Below are 25282 nucleotides of genomic sequence, written 5' to 3'. Positions count from 1 at the left end.
AGTTTGTCTTCTTTGGGTAATGAAGCTAAGATACGCACCTTCGCCGAGGGTATCAAGGGCAGCATCTTCACTGAGGATGGAGCCATCTATGAAAGATGAATAGAAGGGGGACAAGTGAGAATGGGGACTCCTCTCGCCGACTATAATCACGATAATCGCATCTCTACTCAGAAGAGTGTCTAGAAAAAGACTCCTCCTTTGAGTCATCAAAGCTCGTGAAGTGGTAAGACATCTTTGCTCCTACAATCACCCAAAAATCTGCATTTATCAAAGAAGCAATTGTTGCTTGCCACCAAGAAGCTATCGCCTACAACAGAGGGTTGTCGCCTATGCCCGGGAAGCTATTGCCTGCACTAGGGAGAGGTCACCTACAAAACGCAACTTTGCATTTTCTGCAAAACGCAGAAATAGATGCTGCCTGATGACTAGAAGTTGTCGTCTAGGTCTTGGAGGCTGTCACCTCGCTGTCAAGAAGGTTAGACTGGCAATGGACCACCTATACGAGCTGTAAACGCAATAAAAGTAGGTTGAAAATCTGCATTTTGAAGATCTCGCTGCTCCTCCATGATGAAAACCTGCTCTTCTGCAAGAAATCTCCATACTGTGTTCACTTAGGCGATGATACCATGTGAGAGTGCACAACAGAAGAGAAACACGAACACAAAGAGAAGCACAAAGAGGGAGAGAAAAAGAGAGGAAGCAAAAGATGAAGGAAGAATATTGCATTGACTGAAGAAGAATGTCGATACAATGATGATGGACTTATTAGTCCTTGCAAGCGTTAGTGAGGACACCAGATTAGGCTGATGACGATGGTAGCAACAAGCATGGAGAGTCGAGAGTGTCAGAGTGTGCACTTGCAAAGGGAAGACAAAGACTGAAGAGTGTGTGTCTGCCGCCAAGTGGGGAGGGCTGGCTATAAATAGTCATAAATGCGCAAATCTGGCAAATTTGTACCAAGGGAGGCCATAAATGTTGGTCATTGAAGGAAAAAATGCGAAAACAATAGGGGTGACCCAAAATCCCACATGACAATGACATGTTCAACGTCCAACAGGTGTAGGCAGACTGTGGAAAGCAATAAGTGGCCTAGGAAAGCACACAAGAAGCCAACAAATAAAGAAAATGCACCTAAACTACCACAGCTCCTATGTCTCTATCACACTCTAGCAGGAGCTCACAACTAGGAGATGATAGATTACCATAACTAACATAGGCAAGCTAACAGTCTATGTTGTCCCTTGTGGCTGATTTTGTTAGATGTGATCTAGGGATGCACTATTGGACAGTTTGGCATAACATTAAAGATCTTTTGCCTCCGTAGGAGCCCATTCCTCTTTTGGATCAGCATTCCCAGCTATCTACTTGGAGTTTACAGCAAGTCGCTCTTGTTTCTAGACCTTCACCTCTTTCTACATCAAGTACTACATTTGTGTATCATCTTATCCTCTCTCCAGTGTGGATTTGGGAGTCTGCCAATGTTTTGTGGCATATGGATAAACCAATGAACATCTTCGTAGGATTTGCAAAACCAAGCTTCCTCTCTGATCCAAACTTTTCCTTTGGTGCCATTTTGTTGTTGCCTTGCTAGTGGGCAGCTTCCTTGCTAAAGCACGGTTCCAAGGGATCAAATTATGTACATTGCATGGCACCTCAGAAAATAAATCTGACATGTTGTTTGGGGCTGCCCAGTATCTCACTCCCTCCTCGATCGTATCTCGGCATATTTGAGAGCATGTCTTCTCTCAGATACTTTTAGGAAGTTGTTTTGGCTCCTTGGCATTGTTCTTGCTGCCTTATGTTCTTACTTGTACAGCTTCAACTAGTAAGATACTAGAGTTTATAGGTCATTTGGCGATTTCACAATCATGCTATTTTTGGTAATTCATTTCACCAAAAAAGTGTGTGTGCAGGTGTTTGTGCATGTGTACATGTGATGGCTAGGAGGGTGGGTGGGTCCATGCACATGCATGTGTGCACACGTGCGCATGGGTGTGTGTGCGTGTGTGTGCGCACACGCATTCATGCATGCAATGTTTTCACCAATTAAAAAAGGCATGTACTGTTGAAGTACTAAAATAACAACATTTTGATCATGGTGAGCCTGATGTACCATGGTTCATAACAGTATTGACATGTACAAACATGAAAAACTTGCAATCAAATTAAACCTTCGTTGTGCAAACTTATACCTAGTACTTTGAATGCACATGTAGGTGCAGCTGCTGGAACAGTCAAAACCTGAGAATTGAACTGGAGAAATAGAACAAAAAGAGTGACTGAAATAACAGCAACACCAATTGTTAATAACAGAATAATTATTATAGGGTGGCCATGAATGTTGCTGCTGGTTCTGTGGTCCTTCTTAGCAATATCTACACCTAATGGTTTCTCAGTAGGCAATGCTGGAAGCCCTCCTGTAGTTGAGCCATTTGATTCAATGTAGGGATAAGGAGGAGGAAGCCCTGCAAGGTAAATAATTTGGTGTATTCAGAAAGCTACAACCAAGGTGGAAACCCCAAGTAGTGTTACCTGGGTGATTAATATAGACAATAGTGCCATTGCCAAAAATGGAGTTAATCATGGGCAGTTTGTAATACAAAAGTAGCAATACCTGGGTAGCGAACATAGACAACTGTGTAATGGCCAAAAATCGAGGTGGGGATGGGCAAATTGTGGTCACAAAATCGTTGAAATAAGAAAAATGCAGTCAAGTTATCAAAGGTCTGTCCCAGAGGCAAGAGATTGAACTCTGCAATGGACTTGCTTTCATCTGCATTGGCCACAGAGGCTCCACTCAATATGACCTGATTCTTTAGGAGCAATGTTCCATCTGCTATCGTTTCCGCAAGTACAGAAAGGATGGGCAAAAGGGCAGCCAGAACCATATCTAGCTCTATTGCAACTTTCATAGGAAGCACACATCCACAAGGTGACCCAAGAGGGGCTTGTGTGTAAGGAGTTTCACAATGCACCATTGGACAGTCTGAAAGCAAGGAAAGTCATGAGAATTAGCATTAGCTTAAAGATTTGTCAAAAAGACAACAAAAATATGCATGCTTATGCAATCCACATCATAAAAACATTGTAGTTCTTTTTTGTATTATCATCTCTCTGATATCTTTTGTCTCAAAAGCATTATGGCTTGTGAACACTCCCCCCTTCCTGATTGTGTGTGTGTATGTCAATGTTCTTCAGTCCGGTATTTAACCTGCAGATATTATGGCCTTCTTTTGATGCCTTGACCACTTGTTATCAGCTCTGACAAAGCTAATCCTTAATCGATCTCCTGTAAACAACTCTTTACTCTCATTTCACACTAACTGTTGCTTAATGTAAACACCCTGAACAACGTAATATGCTCGCAATTATCTGCTTATTTTGGAGGCTTAACTGTTCAAGAAAATAGAAAGAAGTACTTAAGGATGAATATGACAATTATTTTGAAAATTACAGCCAGAAGCACAAAAGAAATGAAGACAAAGTAAGGGTTGAAGATGGGTAAACCCCCCCGCCTTCCCGGGGAAGGAATATATTTCTACTCAACCCAAGTCGCTTAGGGATGAGATCAGTTGCAATCAAGCTAAGAGTGAGGAGAAGTAGCTCTTGCACCCACAAGATCATACAAAAGACGTACATATACACATGCATCACATACACATACTTGCTATGGAATAAGGCAACTAATTTCTTTACAAAGAGTAAGATTGAGAGAAATCCTCCCGTCCACACGATTTCAGAATTTTCACGGCCTAGGAATGCTACCCAACCATTAATGAGTGTGTATCAATTTGGTACCACAATTTGCCTCCATGGCATTACCTAGTGGACCTTCTAGTCATTATATTATGCCCCAGTCAACACTTGGACAGGGCTCACGTATCCCAGTACCTATACTAGTACCCTATGGAAACATCCATATTCCAATGCCTCCGCATCAATCAGCACCCATTGGACACTTCCAGCCTATTTTTGCCTACCCACCTCCTACTTATCCCCCTCCACCACTTCCTTCTTATCCATCTTATTCCACTTATCAGACACCTCATGGTTCTTGCTCCTCACCAACCAAACATGCCTTTAATGGCAAGACTCGTTTTAATGGGTCGAAGTTTACTACTTGGTCCAATTTTATGAGACGTGTCCTTGACTCCCAAAACCTGTGGGATATTGTGCAAGGGTTGGAACCCCAACCTAATCCCACATTTGTTCCCTACAAGATCATCCCTTCATGGAAGGCTAGGAATACCTCCACTATTGTTGAGTTGATGCAAGGCCTATTATGAGTTTCATTCTCAGTTTCAACATTTTGATTTATAGTCTGAGTGTTGGGCACATTTAGCTCACCGCTATGCGGCTCGAGATAGAACCCATCGCATAAATCTAGATCATGAGCTTCAAAACTTAAAAATCATTGTCCAAGATGACTTGAAAGTCAAATTGGCTAAGTATCGGCAACTTCTCGCCGAGCTCTCCACCACGGGAGCTCCTAAGTCTTCTAAGGACCAAGTCACATTATGCCTTAATAAGCTACCGCAAAAATACTTCCATTTTGTGCAACAAATAATCTCACAGTCCAACATACCCACACTCTATGAATTTGAGTGTTAGCTATTGTGTTATACTCAATTGTTTGATCAATTTCATAGTATGATTCCTACAAAGGAAACTCTCATTGCTTATTCTCGGAAGGGGCAACAAGAGAAGGGTAAACAAAACCAAGACTCCAATTAAAATCACAAACAAAATCAAAATCAAAACCAAGCCACTAATCCCCAAGGGAACACCCAGTCTTCTCTTAAAATCAAGTGGCAAAATATATCTAAAAAGAATAGGTATTGTTAGCATTGTCAAGGTTGGCTACTTTGACAATGAGTGACAATGAAAGACAAGAGGCACAGTACCTAAATCCAAGAATCAAACCCCCACCCCCCAATCCGGCAACCTCTAATAAGGGAGGCAAGGTGGTGGCAACCCTCAACAGGGACAATGGTGAGGCCAAATCTACGCTGCTACCAGTCACCCTTCACAATCTACATCGTTCTCAGCACCAGAGGGCATGCGTCCATGGAGACATTTGAGGATGCAAGTCTCGTCCACATCTACGAGTTGCCTCCCAACAAGGTGACTATAGAGGCCCACTCATCACACAAAGGAGTACTTCAGCTACTCCTTGGATTGTGGATAGTGGAGCTACTCATCATATGACCCTTATTGCAAACATTTTCATCTCTTGAACCCCTACAATTGGGATAGTCCGTGTTGAGAACAACTCCTCAGTCAAGATTCAAGCTCACGATCGCGTCAATTTTGCCATTGACTAGAGCGTGGATCTTGCTATGCTAGATGACGTATACTATGTCCCCCAACTTGGGGTGAATTTTTTATCCATTCAGTAGCTTTGTTGGTTGGAGCAAGCAATCTTCTTCACAGTGACCACAGTCGAGATCCTTGACTATCAGATTGGTTTAGTGACTACTTGCGGTGAGGCATAGCCTAGGACCTATATCACATGACTATATCTTTTCGAGCCGACAAACAAGGGCTCTAAGTTCCATCACTTCTAGGCTTTAGTCACTGCATGGGAGCCTACAGATACTAAGCGTCTCTGGCATTTTCGCCTAGGACATCTTGGATACATCTCTCTTTACGAGTTGTTGTGTCATCAAATGGTTGATTCCACAACTAAAGCTATCTCGAGATATTTGTAAAGCATGTCAACTCGAGAAACAACACCATATCCCATTCCCTTAGCAATCCACACATAAAGCTGAGGCGCCTCTTAGATTGATTCATGTTGATTTTGTAGGCCAACATCCACTGCCACCTTGAATAGCGCATTGTACTTTTTTATTGTAGATAATCAGCCTTTACCTATTTCTCTGCTTGGGTGTTGCTGATTCATAACTAGAATAGTAATTGTGTAGGATGCATGAGGAGTGATAATGGTGGTGAATTTACCTCCCATGAGTTTTCAAAGTTTCTATAGGAGCATGGTATCTCTCACTAGCTTACCTCTACCAAACCCCCCTCTTAGAATGGATTCATAGAGCGTAGAAACCAGACCATCATAAACATGATAAGCTCTATGCTGTTTGCAACAAAGCTCCCTAAGCGCCTTTCGATCAAGGCTGTTGGCATTTGGTATACATCCTCGAAGCCCACACTGTAGCTATCTCTTAGAGGACTCTGTATGAGGCATTTTTTAGCTCTCGACCTATCATTTCCCACTTTACAATTTTCAAGAGTCGTACGTACACAAATACACCTAATGATAAAATAGAAAAGCTCACTCCCCAAGCTAATCTCCTGATTTTTGTAGATTACTCCTCCAAAGGGAAGGCCTCAATCCTTGGACAAACCAAGTGATCATTAGGAGGAATGTAGTTTTTTATGAGAGGGACATTGTGCAGATTTCTACGCCAAACTCTACGCCATTTCTTGAGATTATTCCATCAAAGATAGTACCTTCTAAGCTGGGTCTACTACCCACTCCTAACCTTCCCGCAGACTCTTCAGCTCCCATGCCCCCTCCATGAGACCCATTATCTTGCTAATACCAACAAACCGTGCAAGATTCAAGGATCCTTCCACCGGATTCCACTCTAAAAGGCCCTAGAATATGTACTCGGTTTGCACCGCCGGCTTCTTTTGCATTGCTGTTTATAGCTGATTATATAGCACATTCTGAGCCGGATAGTTAGCAGGAGGCTCTTCAACACCCCCAATGGCAAGAGGCCATGGAAAAGGAGCTAGAGAGCATTAATCAAAGTGAGACTTATACACCGTTCAAGTCACAAGAAAGTCATCATGACAAAGTGGATCTTTAGGACCAAGCTAAAAGCTGATGGAACTTTAGACAAGTACAAGGCTCGCCTTGTAGTGCAAGGGTTTCAACACAAGCAAGGTATTGACTATGAAGAGACCTTTGCTCCTACTTCACAGTTGATATCATTCTGTTTGTTGGTTGTGCTAGCCGCTCACCACGGTTGGTCGATCTATTAGATGGATATCAAAAGTACCTTTCTGAACGGTCATCTCAAGGAGAAAGTCTATGTGAAGCAACCACCTAGGTTTTCTTCTACTAATCGGAAAGATAAGGTCTTTCGCTTGTGGAAAGCTCTTTATGGGCTAAAGCAAGCACTGCCATCTTGGTTCCAAAGGATGAATGAGTTCCTTTGAGCTCACAGATACCATTCTATCCCTTTGGACCCAAACATATATGTTCGTATCACTTCAGAGGGGGTCAGCTTTATCCTGTTATATTTAGATGATTTACTTATCATTGGCTCAAATTCTAATGCCATTGCAAAAATTAAGATCAAGCTTTCTGCTAAGTTTGAGATAACAAACCACAGCAACAGAAGTACGCTCTTCAATTGGTGGAACAATATTGCCAGTGCTTAGGATCAGACACGGCCTGTCGGCACAACTCTCAATCCCACTATCTACTTGTCTAAAATACCTTCGGTCAATCGCTGAGTACACCTATAGATATATAGTAAGGAAATTGCTTTGGTTAATTTATACTAGGACAAATTTAGCTTACTTAGTTTGCTCAGTCAATATTTCACTACACCTAGGATATCACATTAGATTGCATGTCTTTGTGTTTTGAGATATTTTAGGAGTACCTATTCTTATGGCCTGACTTATGGTTTAGGTTTATGTTTACAAGGATACATAGATTCTAATTGGGCAAGAAATCCTGAAACACAACATTCCCATGATAGCTACATCTTTACCTTGGGTATGGCTCCCATCTCTTAGGCCAGCCATAAGCAGAAGATGGTGGCAGCTTCCACGGCCGAGGCTAAGTACAGGGCTCTCTTTGATAGTACCATAGAGACCATCTACCTAAGAAGCTTACTAGCGGCACTTCAATGTCCATGTGCTGCACCAACTATCCTCTACCACGACAACCAGAGTGTGATTACACTAGTTAGTAAACCCATCATTGTTGGGAATAAAGGCTCACCGTGCTTTTTTCTACCGAGTTTGGGTGTGTGGGTGTGAATGCACCCTTCACTTGTTGTACTTTATATAAATATGTGTGTGTATTCAACACCTAAAAGTGGTACACAAGTCTTTATACCGAACATCAAGTGTCGTTCTCACTCTCTCACACTACTGCTCTCCCTCAACTCTCTGCACCTTTACTCTCAGCTCAAAAAATCTGCATCAACAAATTGGTATCAAAGCATAGGTTGTGCACGCTTCCCAAAGCTAGTGATGGGTGTCACGCCGCGTGACAAGCGAGCAGGAGCTTCAAGTGCCAACCGTAAAACAGACAAGTGTCACAAGAGTTGCAGACGGGCTCGACGGGCAGCACTCGACAAGTCGCAGGTTGCAAGAGACACCAATCGGCAGGTCGCAATGTACAGGAGACATTGCAAGCGACCAAACTACCGGCGACCAAGCCCAATCGACAGGTCAACGGCAGGTCACACAGGACCTGCTTGCGACCAGAACCAAGCGGTGAACGGGATGGGCTACGACCAGACGGAACGGACGTGTTCGCAGGTCACCTATGACCAAGCGGATCATGAACCCATTCAACAGTCAACGCTTTTTTTAATCTTTTTTTTTTCAGTTGTCTCTCCCTTCTCTACCGGACATTCTCCCGTACAAGCACAAAATACAAATCTGTGCACATGTGCTCTTGGAAAATTGGGGCTTTTCTTGAATCTGGGGACTTTAATGCAAAAGTGGACAATCTGACTCAGAAATTGCAAAATCGGTGCACACTTGCCGTGAAATTTTGGGGATTTTTCACATTCCAGTGATATTTCTTCAATTTCAATGAAATTTATGCACACCGAACCCGAGAAATTTGGGGCTTTTTGCAGAATTTCATCAATTTGTGTAAGAATTGCCTAGTATATGCACTTGGGTACTCAAATTAATGCAATCTGAACGGATTATCCTTCAAAAATTTGGGGCTTTTGATCCAAATTGTTAAATTTGTGCTCAGGAATGCCTTTGGAGCAGAAATTGCAATGAAATTTTGGGGATTTCACATGTAACTGGTGGCTTGGTCTCTAAATGTGTCAGAAATTGCTTGAGGAGTGCAGCAAGCAACATTTTTTATTCTGAAAATCTATTTGCAGATCTGAAATTTCTGCAATCTTGGGATTTTCATTGCTGGTTGGTACTCTTGTGTACTATGGTCACTTGTGTCACATTTGGGCTTGCCTTTGGTGACTGGTTAGTCAATTTGGGACTGCAAATTATGGCTGGAAACAGTGACAGCAGTAATCTTTTGCACATTAAGAAGCTTGAAGGTGCACATAATTTTGCAATTTGGTAAAAACAATGCTATAATGTCTTGGTGCAAAAGAAACATGTAAAGCACATCAAAACAAAGGGAATCAAACCAGCAGACATGGAACAAGACAAGTGGGATGACTTGGACAAGCTTGCTCGCTCTACCATTGAGCTCTCAGTGTCAAACAACTTGCTCTTCAACGTTGGGAAGCTGAATTCAGCATATGCAATGTGGCAGAGTCTTGAAGAATTGTATGCTCAGAAAAGTGCAGCCAGCAAGGTTTATTGGCTGAAAAACTAATGGATTTTCGCATGAAAGAGGGTACATACTCAGCAAACAAGTCTTCAAATGCATTACACACTAGAGGCAAATTTCAGCATAAGAGCAGTTCTGAAAACAAAGCATGCAGCAAATCTCGTGGAAAGAATGTGGAGTGCCATCATTGTAGCAAAAAAGGGCACTACAAAGGGGATTGCTTTCAATTGAAGATAGAGAAGGGCAAAAACAAAAACAATGAAGCCAACAAGGCTGAAAATAAGGACAGCCAGCCTACCAAAAAGAGCAATGTAAAAATAGAAGAAGTTAATGTTGTCGCTCATGATAATGACAGTGATGGTGATGTACTTCTTGCTTCTTTTTTGGATACACGTGCATTGATTGCAAATTCTGAGAATGATATGCATACTTGGATACTTGATTCAAGTGCATCCTTTCAAGTCACACCACACCATGAGTGGTTCTCTCACTACAACGGTGGTGTACGTGGTATTGTCCACTTGGGGAATAACTATGCATGTAAAATTGCAAGCATTGGCAGTGTGAAACTGGAATTTCAACATGGCTCTGTGTTTGTTTTGCATAATGACATGTACCTCAACTCAAGAAGAGCTTGATAAGCACAAGGCAACTAGATAATGAAGGCTTTCACACCACCTTTGGAAATAGCAAATGGAAAATATGTAAGGGCTCCTGCATTGTTGCCAAGGAGTCCAAAAGTGATACTTTGTATCCTTTGCATGTATCTAGTGTGCGTGACCATGTTGTCGCCATAACTGAGTAGCCAAGTATCTCTTTGTGGCATAGCCGATTGGGAAACATGAGTCAATCTAGAACGAAAGTGCTATCTCGTTTGGGTTATTTATCGTCTTTGAGGTATGCTAATTTTGAATAGAGTGATTATTGTATTTATGGTAAACATGCTCAAACGTCACACAAAAATCTCTCTAAAGTCTTCACCCTTAGAGTTAGTACATTCAGATGTATGTCAAATGCCAGGATTATCTTTAGGGGGAAAAAAGTATTTCATTACCTTTGTTGATTATGCCACACGTAAAGTCTGGGTTTATCCAATCCATAGCAAAGACGAGGCCTTAGATAAATTTAAAAAATTCCTGGCACTTGCTGAAAATCGAACCAACAAGACATTAAAATGCCTTTGCTCTGACAATGGTAGGAAATATGTGTCCAAATCCTTTCAAGACTTTTGTGACAACAAAGGGATTAAAAGGAAACTTACTGCTCCTCATAATCCGCCCCAAAATGGTGTTGCAAAGTATATAAATAGTACCAATCAAAACAAGGTCCGCACAATGTTGTCACATGCTGCTTTACCCCATGGTTTTTAGGCAGAGGTTGTTATGACAGCCACACACTTGATTAGTCGGTCACCAAACACGTCTTTTGAGGGGGGGGGGGGGGGTCCCTCAGGAAGCGTGGTCGGGAAAGCCACCTTCGTATGCACAATTGAAAGTGTTTGGCTGTGAGGCATTTGTGCATATACGCAAGGAAGAACGCAGCAAACTTGAGCCAAAGTCCTATAAATATATTTTCCTAGGATATGGTGATGAAGGTGTGATGGGATATAAATTATGGAATCCCAAGAAAAGAAAAGTAGTACGCAGCAATGATGTCATCTTCCGGGAAGATCACATGCATAAACAACCCGAAAGAACAGAGGAGGTGAGAAGGGTTGTATTCCAGGAGGATGTACCAATAGAACAGCAAAGAATGCATGTTAGACAACAACAAATACCTGTTGTAAATGTCCCTGAAAATGCAGGGAATGATGCTGAAAATGATCAACAGGATCTTGCCCATGATGTCCCACAAATTCAGCAAAAACATGTGCACCTAGAACAACCTGAACCAGCTATACAGCATGCTCAACTTGCTGAACAGCAAGCTGTTAATGCAGATTTGCAGGCTGAACAGCCAGTAAATTTTGACCATTGGGTCCGTAGATCAACCAGAGTGCAAAAACATCCAAATAGATTTGATCGTGGAGTAAGCTATGCGGCTGATTATGTCATGTTAACATACTACTGTGGTGAACCGTTATGCTTCAAGGAAGCAACGGACAGACAAGATAGTAAGAAATGGCAAAAAGCAATGCTATCAAAAATGGAATCTCTCATGAAGAATGGCACTTGGGATTTGGTACATTTACCAAAAGGACAAAAAGTCCTACCCTGCAAATGGGTTTACAAAATGAAAGTCACTTCTGGTTCTTTGCCAAAGTACAAGGCACGATTGGTTGCTAAAGGGTACAAGCAAGAACATGGAATTGATTTTGATAAAATCTTTTCTCCTATAGTCAAAATGACTACTTTGAGAACCATCTTAGGCTTGGTTGCATCTGAGGACATGGAACTCATACAGATGGATGTAAAAAACGCCTTCTTACATGGTGATCTACATGAGGAAATCTATATGCAGTAGCCTGACGGTTTTATTGCAAACGGAAAAGAGCACATGGTATGTGAACTCAACAAAAGTTTGTGTGGGCTGAAGCAAGCACCATGAGAATGGTATCACAAATTTGATACATTCATGCAATCTCACGGATTTCATCATTCTCAAGTTGATCATTGCTTATATACCAAGAAGGCAATAGATGGCAGCCTTGTTCTCTTGGTTCTGTTTATGGATAACATGCTAATTGCAGACAAGGATGTTCATGCCTTGGACTCCTTGAAACAAAGTCTACACAATAGCTTTGATATGAAAGATCTTGGTGAGGCAAATCACGTTCTTGGCATGCGTATACTCAGAGATAAATCAAAGGGTCTTCTTTATCTGTCCCAATAGGAGTATATTATGAAAGTTCAGCAGCGTTTCAATATGGACGGGGAGGGGGGGGAGGGGAGAGGGAGGGAGAGCTATTAGTATACCATTGCCTCCATATATGAAACTTAGTACAGATGATAGCCCTACATCAAATGATGGAAAGGCTGAAGTGGCCAAGATATATTAGTGTGTCATTGCCTCCATATGTAAAACTTAGTGCATATGACAATCCTACATAAGATGATGGAAAGGCTGAAATGGCCAAGATACCCTATGCTTCAACTATTGCTAGCTTGATGTATGCTATGGTTGCTATACGTCCTGACATTGCATTTGCGGTGGGAGTGGTTAGCAGATACATGGTATATCTTAGCAAAAAGCATTCGGAAGCAATGAAGGGTATCATGAGATACCTTAAGGGCACAAAGGATATGTGTATCAGCTTTGGTAAGCAGAAGTCATCTATTGTCGGTTTCACGGATGCAAACTATGTTGGCCATCCTAACTGCAGGAAATCTATTTCAGGATATGTGTTCATGTTCACAGGAGGAGCAGTCTCTTGGATATCTAGGTTGCAAAAGTGTATTGCATTGTCTACTACAGAGGTAGAATATGTGGCTCACTCTCTCACACTACTGCTTTTATTGCTTTGCTTAGCATAAGATTAAAATTTAATCAAATGTACTCATGTGACTTACACATGTGAGATACAAGTCAATTATTTCAAAGTGTGGGACCTAGGACCCTAAGATATCAGTTGTTGGTGCCAAAGACAAAAGTTGTAATAAGTTATGACTCATAGGTACTGGGTGATACTTGGTGTTAGATTTTGGCCTAGACTAATTTATTAACCGCTGATGACAATACGGATATTAGAGAAGCTAATGGTATCTTATGGGCTACTGTGATTTTCAGTCACCAAGGACCAGTTCTACAGCAATTTGAAGCCCTCCAGGAGCAGGTGAGAAAAGCCCAAGGTCCTCTAGTGCAGATGATAGCATACATGAGGGAGTAGCAATCTTTCTGGTGGTCCTGAGCTATAGATGGCAGTTTTCATGGCTATTTGAGCAAGGCAGCAGTAGCTTTTCAACGTTTCTCGTAATGAAACTTTGAAATTTCTCTATCTATAGCATTCTCTCTCATCCCCCAACCATCTCTCAAGTTATCTCAACATTTTCTAACAGTTTGAGCCATTAAAGGAATAGATTTCAATCAATCTCTGCTGTAAGCCCTAATTTACAGCAAAAATTAAGGTTTTGGCAACCACCTTAGGATGCGTACTCAAATTTGAGGGCTTAGGACTTAAATTCCAACAACTCAAATTGAGAAATTTCAGGGAGATTCAACAAGCCCACCAACCAATATTAAATTTGGGGCTGCATTAGTCTTTCAAGGAGCAGGGTAAAGGCCAATCCCCAAGCAAACCAAGGGGCAAATTAGTTTGGAGACTTGTTGGTCAATTTTGAGAGGCACTTGGATTAGCAGAGGGGGTCAACGGATCTCAAATATACTCCATCCATTTGCAATAAAGTCAAAGAAATTCTGCAAGGGGCGCCAGTTTTGAGACCAATAGCTGTCTAATCTCCAAGATTGTATAGTAAAGTATGCATTTAAGTTTTGTGAAATTATAAATTGCTCGAATTAAGTACTTAATTAGGTTAATTTGGGGTTGAATTTATCTTTCAAAGAGCAAGGTGAAGGCCAATCCCCAAGCAAACCAATCGACAAATTAATTTGGAGATTTACTGGATAGCTTTGATAGCAACATGCAATTGGATTAGAGGAGGTCAGAGGATCTCAATAGGCGGGGGGGGAGAGCTATTAGTGTACCATTGCCTCCATATATGAAACTTAGTACAAATGATAGCCCTACATCAAATGATGGAAAGGCTGAAGTGGCCAAGATATATTAGTGTACCATTGCCTCCATATGTAAAACTTAGTGCATATGGCAGTCCTACATTAGATGATGGAAAGGCTGAAATGGCCAAGATACCCTATGCTTCAACTATTGCTAGCTTGATGTATGCTATGGTTGCTATTCGTCCTGACATTGCATTTGCAGTGGGAGTGGTTAGCAGATACATGGTATATCCTGGCAAAAAGCATTGGAAAGCAATGAAGGGTATCATGAGATACCTTAAGGGCACAAAGGATTTGTGTATCAGCTTTGGTAAGCAGAAGTCATCTATTGTCGGTTTCATGGATGCAAACTATGTTGGCCATCCTAACTGAAGGAAATCTATTTCAGGATATGTGTTCATGTTCACAGGAGGAGCAGTCTCTTGGATATCTAGGTTGCAAAAGTGTATTGCATTGTCTACTACAGAGGTAGAATATGTGGCTCACTCTCTCACACTACTGCTTTTATTGCTTTGCTTAGCATTTGATTAAAATTTAATCAAGTGTACTCATGTGACTTACACATGTGAGATACAAGTCAATTATTTCAAAGTATGGGACCTAGGACCCTAAGATATCAGTACCAAAGGTAAAAGTTGTAATAAGTTATGTCTTATAGGTACTGGATGATACTTGGTGTTAGATTTTGGCCTCGACTAATTTATTAACCGCTGATGACAATACGGATATTAGAGAAGCTAATGGTATCTTATAGGCTACTGTGATTTTCAGTCACCAAGGGCCAGTCCTACAACAATTTGAAGCCCTCCAGGAGCAGGTGAGAAAAGCCCAAGGTCCTCTAGTGCAGATGATAGCATACTCGAGGGAGTAGCAATCTTTCTGGTGGTCCTGAGCTATGGATGGCAGCTTTCATGGCTGTTTGAGCAAGGCAATAGTAGCTTTTCAACGTTTCTCGTAATGAAACTTTGAAATTTCTCTATCTATAGCATTCTCTCTCATCCCCCAACCATCTCTCAAGTTATCTCAACATTTTCTAACAGTTTGAGCCATTAAAGGAATAGATTTCAATCAATCTCTGCTGTAAGCCCTAATTTACAGCAAAAATTAAGGTTTTGGCAACCACCTTGGGATGCGTACTCAAATTTGAGGGCTTAGGACTTAAATTCCAACAACTCAAATTGAGGAATAACAGGGAGATTCAACAAGCCAACCAACCAATATCAAATTTGGAGCTGCATTAGTCTTTCAAGGAGCAGGGTAAAGGCCAATCCCCAAGCAAACCAAGGGGCAAATTAGTTTGGAGGCTTGTTGGTCAATTTTGAGAGGCAATTGGATTAGCAGAGGGGGTCAATGGATCTCAAATATACTCCATCCATTTGCAATAAAGTCAAAGAAATACTACAAGGGGCGCCAGTTTTGAGACCAATAGCTGTATAATCTCCAAGATTGTATAGTAAAGTATGCATTTAAGTTTTGTGAAATTATGAATTGCTCGAATTAAGTACTTAATTAGGTTAATCTGGGGTTGAATTTGTCTTTCAAAGAGCAAGGTGAAGGCCAATCCCCAAGCAAACCAATCGACAAATTAATTTGGAGGTTTACTGGATAGCTTTGATAGCAACATGCAATTGGATTAGAGAAGGAGGTCAGAGGATCTCAGTTATACTCCATCCATTTGCAATAAAAGTTAAAGAAATACTGCAAGGGGTGCCAATTTTGGGGTCGACAGGCTATCCAATGTCCAAGATCGAATGATAAAGCGTACATTTCAGTTTTGTGAATTTATTAATTGATGTAATTAAGTACTTAATTAGGTTAATTTGCCACCCTATCCAAGAACAAAGATTGGTTTTAGTTGATGGCTATGAGCGAAGTGTAAATAATTAGAAATAAGGGATACACAAACAACTAACTCTATATACAAAGAATTTTGGTACTATTGTTCAAAAATAAAGCCATCTATTGTTGATAATAATCAATAAATACTTTTTGGGACTATTTTAAGGAGAATAAATTAGAAATTCATGCATTGTAGTGCAAACCCCAATATTAGTGGCTTCATATCCCCTCTCAGGCCCAAAAAGATATGCCCAAGATAGAGTATGTCACGTCTCCACCCTTATTATACTGGAAGGTCCCACCCCAAAGAAACCAAGGCATTGAACTGAGGGTGCTATCAAGGGCCTACCATGATTGAAGAGGCAATGAATATCTTCTTTCAAGTAGCCCAATTTAATGAATTTTACTTTTTTTGGGGGGTCTTTTGTTTGTTATGAATAAACAATACGACTTAAGATCTTTACATCCTCCACAGAATAAATCGTTGCAAGGTAAGAATAGGGATTAGGAATTGTAGAAGAAGCGAGCTATAGTGGTGATTGGCATAGTCAACTGCCATAATGTTGATGTGCTGTGAATACAGTGGATTCAAGTCAACCAATCCTGGAAGAAGTAAAAGGAAGACATGCTTACATAGTGCAAGGAGTTTTCATCTTGAAAGGGCACCTGCTTTCACTAGTTTTCCCCCACCCAAAGCGCACTGTTTCACATTACACAATGCCAATGCATGGGTGCTGCAGTGGGTAATGCAAAGTGTCATGCTCAACTAGAACTTACAAAAGCCAACCAAAAGATGGAAGCTAATTTGAGCAAGGTAAGGACAAACAAATTCCATTAAAAGACTTATTTATGGCAATACACTATATGTGTACTACTAGGAGGGCAAACTTTGGCGAACAGAAAGATAATGTCTAGACATTACCCTAGATTTGGAAAGAGTGCAGCAATAGGATTGTTGTGATACCAAAAGAGTTTTTGTGAAGGTTATCTGCTATTCCAGGAATATCTTTTCACAAGTATTCTTGGCCAATATAACAACCATCTGACGGCTTCTTCACTGTTTCTTGCATGGACGAAATTGGCTCTTTGGACTGTTTGGATTGACTGCAATTGTATAATTTTTGGCACATCCAAGTTTGGTGAGTACTTCTACTTTCATCAATCATTGCATCAATCCTCGCATGACTTCTCCAAATCGAACCAACATCAACTAAATCCATGTTTCCAATATGTCTGCTTTACTAGTGTGTTTCTTCACAAGAACTTTCACAATGACAGTCCTCTATTGTACATTGCAAATAAAGGAGTTTGGCATCTTCTAAGGTTTCCCATTAGTATATGATCCATCACAGAATGTGGGTCCATGCACCCGGGAGGGCTGCACAGTGTGTGGAACCCACTGCATAAGGTATAGTGTCAGTTATTTTAGTCTAGAGAAGGTTCAAAATGACTGAAGAACAACCTCATTGAAGAGCATTTTCTACAACCAAGACATGAAATTCAAATATGCACCACAAAGCTGGTGGAATACAATGCTTAATGTCATCAGCGAATGACTGCTTGATTAACTATGTGCTGCCCTAGTGCAAGCTAAGTGGAGCCATTATTGATGCAAACTGGCTGTCTAAGGTCAAAACATGTCCAAATGCAGACCTGGAAGCAGGCACATGTTGAAACCCAAAACACAGCTAGTAGAGACGAACTGAGTAAAAAGCAGCTCAGAGAAGGCTCTAGACCAGGAAAGATCTCTAAATTTAAGGAGATGCTCATAGATAGAGTTAAGGCTGGGTTCAGAACCAAGACAGTCCGAGGTCGCTAGATGGAGATTATTAAATCTTTGGATGATAAAGCTTTGACTTGCTCAAGCCTATGCTTCACAATTCTGACATAGACCCAATCATCCTTCCTGAATGGGGCATCTTGACTTGCCTTCTTGTCGGGTTTAATCCTAAACATTCCTTTACAGATGAACAAAAGCTGTGAAAATGTTCCATAGACTAAAATTACCTCAACTGAACGCAAAACTGCTAGAGTCAAAGACTCTTAAAGGGCATCCCAATATGCTGCCTCACATGGGGTAGGTTGCTAGAACAAAATTGTTAATGGAAGATACATCTCCATTTTACACTACTGGTCCTGCACATAGCACTTGAAAATATCAGATGCCAACTAAATGTAAATTTTGGTATATCACCAAACTGTAATTTGATCTCAAAAATTGACAAATAATCCCATTAGTGAAAAAGTTGGTCTTCCTGGCCATGGTGCAATGGTCCATATGCTGGAGCAAAGAAGGTTATATTGACTGGCACTTGCAGTTTATCTTGGAGCCACTGTGAACTTCTTGTCTAATAATTCTTGGTATCCATGTCATTAAACCTTTTTAACTCTTGACTCCTTTTCTGGCCTTCTAGTTCTCTTCTTTTATCTTGCTGTGCCTTTTTGTGAAAAGATATGCCACATTTGTTTTGGATAATGGTAAATATTTGTAAAGTACGGATGCAACAACTTACACACTTACCCAAACCCCCATTACCATAACACAAGACTCACTGACCTGTTGCCTGAATCACATATAAGAAGGCAAAGCAAAGTATGCTAGATAGAGTTTCACATAGCATTGAGTTGACATCATGCAAACTGAACAAGATTCACATGGTGCAAACTTGGGCATCAAATCAAGAAGCAACTGTGAATAGGCCAACACATAAAGTACAAGATTGACATGGCCAGCTTTAACAAAATGGTCAGCACAATTGTTTACACTGGTTGTTACAAAATAATGCTTATTAAACACAAAACAACAAACTACTTGCCACTCAAGAAGAGCATAGTAGTAAGACAGTTACCTAAGCCATAGGTGCCAACACTTGTTATGAGTAACAGCAGCCCAAACAGCAAAAGTGCCCTAGTCAACGCATATTTGAAATGCATTCTGTCTACAATAAGTGTCACTTACATGTCACTTGTATAAAGAGTGACTGCATAAAGAATGTGCTCAAGCTACATGATTCGTAGAACAAAATGAGATCTTAGGAGTCAGAACTTTCTCTCATGGAAAAGTAAAGAAGATGTGTTTCCCCTTTTCTGAACATCAATCATACTGGACACAGTTCCTGTCGACCCTCTTTGAATGAGGCCCTTGCTTGAGAAGATCCTCATAGCCAAACAATAATATTTCAAAGGGTGGCCAGTTCCTCTTTTTTCCACAGGTGTAGGAGGGCCAAAGATTTTTAAGCTTTATGATTTTCCAAAGTCCATCTGAAGTTGCTGAAAGTGCTTTGGCTGGGGTTCTGGATATAAGGACAATTGTACAGATACTTGGCACTCTGACCAGACAAAAAACTTCCAGATATCAGGACAAATTAGAGGAACATAATTGATGAGATACAGGTTGCATTAAATACAAACCAATTTCTCACTGGCCTAATTGATTCGAAAGAAGGAATCCCAACAATCTCCAACTACATGAGACCATGTATATTCAATCAAGATCTTGCCATCAACGTCATCAGCTTCACAATAAACCCATTCAATCAAACACTGGAATACAAACGTCTGCACAAAACTTGCCTCGATGCAACTAGGAAGTGTCTCATATTCCCCTTGCATTGCCTTCTATGGAGCTTGCAAAAATCAGACAATATGCATATTAGACTGCTCATCTTCCGTAAAGGTGTACTTCCTATGGACCTTCACAGGAGGGAATCTTCGTATACAGCCATAGGTTGCCCCCCTTCCGATCCTTGAAAGCCTGATTGTTGTATGTGAACCCATCTTCTTTCTCACTGAGAAACAATTTTCTCCATTGCTCGTACATAACTGCACATTCTACCGCCTGCCCCTGACTAGAGTCCAACACAAAATGCGAGTTTTCTGTGTCAATAATGAAGACCCGGTTGATTGATAGTGTAGCACCTGAATGATTGCACTCATAATATTCTCTTCATCAGTAATCTCTAATCCCACCGGGCAGCTCCCCTCTGTATCTTTTCCTGTGATTTGTAATACACAAGCATGACATTATATCCCTGTGCATAGCTCCCCTCTCTGTCTTTTCCTGTGATTTGATGCAAAAGCATGAATATACCAGCTTGGTGGTACTCAACAAGCCGTGAAGGGGATCGATTGCTGTCTCCTTTCCAAAAGAAAGGAACTCCAGGGAACGAGAAAGCAGAGTAAGTGGGGGAAGCCCAGTTGCGAGGGGGGGGAAAGGAGGGGCTGTCCTGCACCGAAGGAGCAGATGCCATAAAAACAGCACAACCCATCTCTGAAAGGGGGAAAGCTTTCAGTACGGTCATTCCAGGTACCGGGTGCCTTTTGCAGAGAAAGAAAGCCCGGTCCACGATCGCTGCTGGTTCGTCACAAGAGAGCTCAGAGCGTGACCCGTGAATAATGATTGTAAAAGGAGACTAAAATTTTCTTCTTCTAATGATATAGCATTAGCATATATCATCATGAGTTCTAAACGATATTAGGACGTACATCTGAAAATTCCTCCTCTTATCCATGTATGATCTATAAAGTCCTTAGGATATGATCAAGAATTCTCCCCATAACGATATAGATCATTATGAGCCCTAATGATTTAAGGAGAGTCATTAATGTTATATCATGAGAAGGACAGTCCTAATGATATCATCAAGGTCCTCAAAGTGGAAAGAAGTTTCCTATATAGAGTCACTTTAGACTCCAAACATGCTTCATTATGATTATGATTATCCCTTTTACATCATTTTGTATAGGATCTTATGGTTTATATCTCTTGTTGTGTATCTTTGATTTGCCTTTTGTAGCACTTTGTAGATGATATTATGGTTTACATCCGTTCTTTTGTGTCTTTGATCTAGGGTACAACTCTTAATCATTGCAATTATCTACTTAAAACGCTTATATATGACCTTATGGTTTAAGTACATCTAAATCTTATTTTATGTCTTTACTTTTTGGTGTACATCACTTAGTCCTTACAAATGTACGCCCTCATGGTTTGAGTACATCTAAATCTTCTTCTATGTCTTTGCTTTTTGGTGCACATCTCTTAGTCCTTGCAAATTCATGTCTCTAAAGCCCTCATTTTGTAGAGTTTTTTGTGACCTTCCATACTATAACCCTTGAACTTTCATTATCATGAACTTCAAGCTTCTAGTATCTTGACCTTTCAATTTCATGTAATGTACCCAATTTTCATGCAATAAAATACTCTAACCACATGTCACCCTTAAGGAGGTGTTGTATGCCAATTTATAAGTGGGGGATACTTGGAAAGCCCTCCCAAAATGAGTTTATAAAAACTATCTTTGTAGTGTAGAATAACAATAAGGACTAGCATGATGGATAGTCACTTAGCAGTTAAGTGCTATCGGGTGATGACACTGCCAAGATGGGTAATCTCTTGGGAAGTTTTCCTACAAGCAAACGATTGCACCTCTCCCACACAGCCAACTATGCCAAGAAAGCCTTCATAGCCTTATTGCCAAGTATGCCAAGGTCTATGCCTTGGTTGCCACCTTAGTCACCACTACAATAGAGACACATAAGAAGGGGTAGGGAACGCTTTAGGAACTTACCTCGTGCCAATTCCTATTAAACACTCACTACACTTGCCCTCACTCCTCCTGCCCATGCCTTCAACCCTCTATCTTCAAGGAGTCCTATTGCTCACATGCTTCGAAATGTAGCCCCAAAGAGGATGAGTACAGATGTAGTAGAGCAAGTCCTAGCCATAACGAGACTAAAGCAAGTAGTGGTGCAACCAATCAAGCAATTATGATGATAAGCATAGCTCCTCTTCCACCTCCATTGCGAGTTTATCGATTCTCTTTAGATAAGTTATTTTTTCATTGAAAACTCTTCTCCTTCTCCAAGAACCATGAGATTGAATCTATTATCTTACTAGTCAATCCCTTATCTTTTTTAAGAAAAATACAATACATTTTTATAGTCTATGAGAGTAGCAAAAATATGCATTGCCTTATTGCTTCAATAACATAGATGTAAATAATAAAAGTGTTGTTTGAAAAATATTGTATTCTTTGCTTGGGCATATTTGTTTAATGGTTGTGCTTGTGAAGTAATAAGAAAGCTAATGATGGATTGAAACTGGGTACAATGCATTAAGTTCCACCACTAGGTTTTGATTCTATCATGGGTGCTTGGGTCAGGCCTGTGGACGAGAGGTCTCTTCACAAGGTGCGAGTGATCACCCGAGATCATGATAACTAGTAGGTCTCTATGGTGGCTTTTATGGGTCCAAGATGGGATCAATAACTTGCAAGCCCAAATCCGTTCCAGAAGATCCCTACACTAGTTAGGGGATATGGTGAAGGCATGGTACCATTTCTAGTCGAGAGTAGTTTACTTAGTATAGGATGGTCTATCTAGGGTAACACTCGACACTGATAGTTTCAATCCAAAGTGGTTTGCAAACAGACTATTTGGGGTGGTTTCTTTAACTTAGTACACATAGTTTTGTCTAGAGTCTTTGTTTGCTTCTTTGAAATAAATGATTGCTTTCACTTGTGTTTGTGTAGGCGATCTAAAGGCATGTAACGAATCCACACCAAATTATTAATTAAGAAAGCTAAATTTGAATGTCCAAACTAAGTGTACTAGGATCCTAATTAGGAAACTAAAGATGTTTTGGGTGTGTGGGTGGGAAGTGGAGGGACGACTTCCTTGATGGGAGTTGTCCTATGGTTGAGTGGACTTGATTAGTTGATTGCCTTATTGCTTCAATAACATAGATGTAAATAATAAAAGTGTTGTTTGAAAAATAATGTATTCTTTGCTTGGGCATATTTGTTTAATGGTTGTGCTTGTGAAGTAATAAGAAAGCTAATGATGGATTGAGACTGGGTACAATGCATTAAGTTCCACCACTAGGTTTTGATACTATCATGGGTGCTTGGGTCAGGCCTGTGGACGAGAGGTCTCTTCACAAGGTGCGAGTGATCACCCGAGATCGTGATAACTAGTAGGTCTCTATGGTGGCTTTTATGGGTCCAAGATGGGATCAATAACTTGCAAGCCCAAATCCGTTCCAGAAGATCCCTACACTAGTTAGGGGATATGGTGAAGGCATGGTACCATTTCTAGTCGAGAGTAGTTTACTTAGTATAGGATGGTCTATCTAGGGTAACACTCGACACTGATAGTTTCAATCCAAAGTGGTTTGCAAACAGACTATTTGGGGTGGTTTCTTTAACTTAGTACACATAATTTTGTCTAGAGTCTTTGTTTGCTTCTTTGAAATAAATGATTGCTTTCACTTGTGTTTGTGTAGGCGATCTAAAGGCATGTAACGAATCCACACCAAATTGTTAATTAAGAAAGCTAAATTTGAATGTCCAAACTAAGTGTACTAGGATCCTAATTAGGAAACTAAAGATGTTTTGGGTGTGTGGGTGGGAAGTGGAGGGATGACTTCCTTGATGGGAGTTGTCCTATGGTTGAGTGGACTCGATTAGTTGAGTGGATTCTCAATAAATAGATTTAGAGTTAAACCTTGACCAATGCTTTTCTTTTAGGAGAATTTTCACTTTGTAGGCTAAAAATACAAATCCCCATAATCATTTTTGGGGCCCTATGAGCACTCAACAATGGAACATGGATGGATTTCTTATTCATTCAAGAGCTTGATCAACCTTAATAGTCGCTCACTCTCCAACTCAAAACCATTTCATACTCATCTCACAACAAGCATGCAAGAAGAATGCTTAACAAATTACAAGATTGTGGTAGACACACCTCATCATCATCTTCTCACTATAGCCTTACTTGAACTAGAAGTGTGTGGTCTCACGATCCTTGTGGTAGCCTTTCACATGTTGAATCTCTCGATCCACTACCTTTGAACCTTCCTCCGGGCTTGAGCAATGCACGTTGTAACAAGAACAAGAACAAGAACAAGAACAAGAAAAAGAGTAAGAAGAGAAGGGTGGATGAAATGGAGTGCTTCACTCTCTGGTCCCTCATACTCTCTCGCACACATGTCCATGTACACACACACACTCTGTGTGTGTGTGTGTGTGTGTGTGTGTGTGTGTGTGTGTGTGTGTGTGTGTGTGTGTGTGTGTGTGTGTGTGTGTGTGTGTGTGTGTGTGTGTGTGTGTGTGTGTGTGTGTGTGTGTGTGTGTGTGTGTGTGTGTGTGTGTGTGTGTGTGTGTGTGTGTGTGTGGGCGCGCGCGCACGTGCGTGCATCCGCACGCAATGGAGGAGTGAAGAGAGCTTGAACTCACAATATGGCATACATAAGATCCATTTACTTTTTAGTTTGCATATGCATGGATTGAGATTATGGTTCCCACCAAACGTTGGGCACCATACCCAATCTTGAGGCTTCTTGATTGGTCCATTTTTATCTTGCATGCATACTTCTTAGGTTTGTTTCTAGCCTTCATCACACAATAGCCAATAATTGAGAGAAAAATAAGAAGAGAACAAATTGCACTAGAGAAGAAAGCTTCAATCTAACCCAACCAAAGTGAATGCAAGTACTTATACTACCATTGGGGGATTTTAGAATTTACTGAAGAGTAAGCCCCGACTCTCACATAAATGTTTACAAAAATAATATTCACATTTCCCATGACAAAAAATTTGAATCATGCATTATGGATGGAAAGCACCTAAGATAATTATCCACTTCCAAATTCAGCTCTGACACTTGACTTTTATACTCTCCACTTGACTTCACTTTTGGGGTTTAATACCATCCCCCTCCTGGGCAATAATCAATCCCTTTGAACTTAACTCACTAGTAGCATGTTGAAGCATGAATCATAAGATGCCAATGTCAAATGTAGCAGTGGTTCTCTTGGAGGAGTGGTTATTGCCTTAAACAATGGGATTGGAATCTAGTTTTAGTGGTTAATGGTTGATGATTACAATCTTAGGTGGTGTTTGTGCCTGATACAAATGGTATGTTGCCAAAGATATGGAAGGTGGATGTGTAAGGGCCACCGATGTTGATGGATCTTCGTTATGGTCCTTAATGATATACACAAATAACATGTGTTCCCTTAAGGTGCAAGTACCTTACAGTGTGGTGAAATGTGCATCATGCGAGTGCAATTGGGAGATAGTTCAAACCCCAAGCAAGTCGAGAGTGTTGTCCCACACTTGAGGACCCAATTGATACAAGGTTAGTTGTTTATGTGTTAGGCTCAAGATATCAAGTTGCTTGAGTAAACCCAATGCCTTGCCATTCACGTGCCCTAAGATTGTGTAGTGGGTAGAGGGCTA

At 40.8% G+C, this 25282-nt stretch overlaps 1 protein-coding gene across 7 annotated transcripts in view; it reads right to left on the bottom strand.

The window, feature by feature from the left end:
- The window catches only part of LOC148038794 (receptor-like serine/threonine-protein kinase ALE2), a 51583-nt gene extending 31152 nt beyond the window's left edge, over positions 1–20431 (bottom strand). The window contains exons 1-5 of one of the 7 annotated variants that reach the window (XM_087674638.1): positions 19610–20431; positions 19448–19500; positions 18886–19365; positions 2615–2986; positions 2193–2465 (exon numbers count right to left, since the gene is read on the bottom strand). In XM_087674638.1, coding sequence (XP_087530764.1) covers positions 2193–2465; positions 2615–2986; positions 18886–18970 — 730 coding nt within the window. In that variant the 5' untranslated portion in view covers positions 18971–19365; positions 19448–19500; positions 19610–20431. Of the gene's footprint in view, positions 1–2192; positions 2466–2614; positions 2987–18043; positions 18173–18885 lie in introns of all 7 variants that reach the window. The other 6 variants (XM_087674639.1, XM_087674640.1, XM_087674642.1 and 3 more) reach the window with 6 other exon arrangements.
- Between the last annotated feature and the right edge of the window lie 4851 nt (positions 20432–25282).

The sequence above is a fragment of the Lygodium microphyllum genome, chromosome 3, assembly GCF_053477565.2.
Source record: "Lygodium microphyllum isolate KBCC chromosome 3, Lygodium_microphyllum_v1.1.10, whole genome shotgun sequence".
Lineage (NCBI taxonomy): Eukaryota > Viridiplantae > Streptophyta > Polypodiopsida > Schizaeales > Lygodiaceae > Lygodium > Lygodium microphyllum.
The sequence above is the reverse complement of the archived record's forward strand: the minus strand, read 5'-3'. Positions and strand labels throughout refer to the sequence as shown.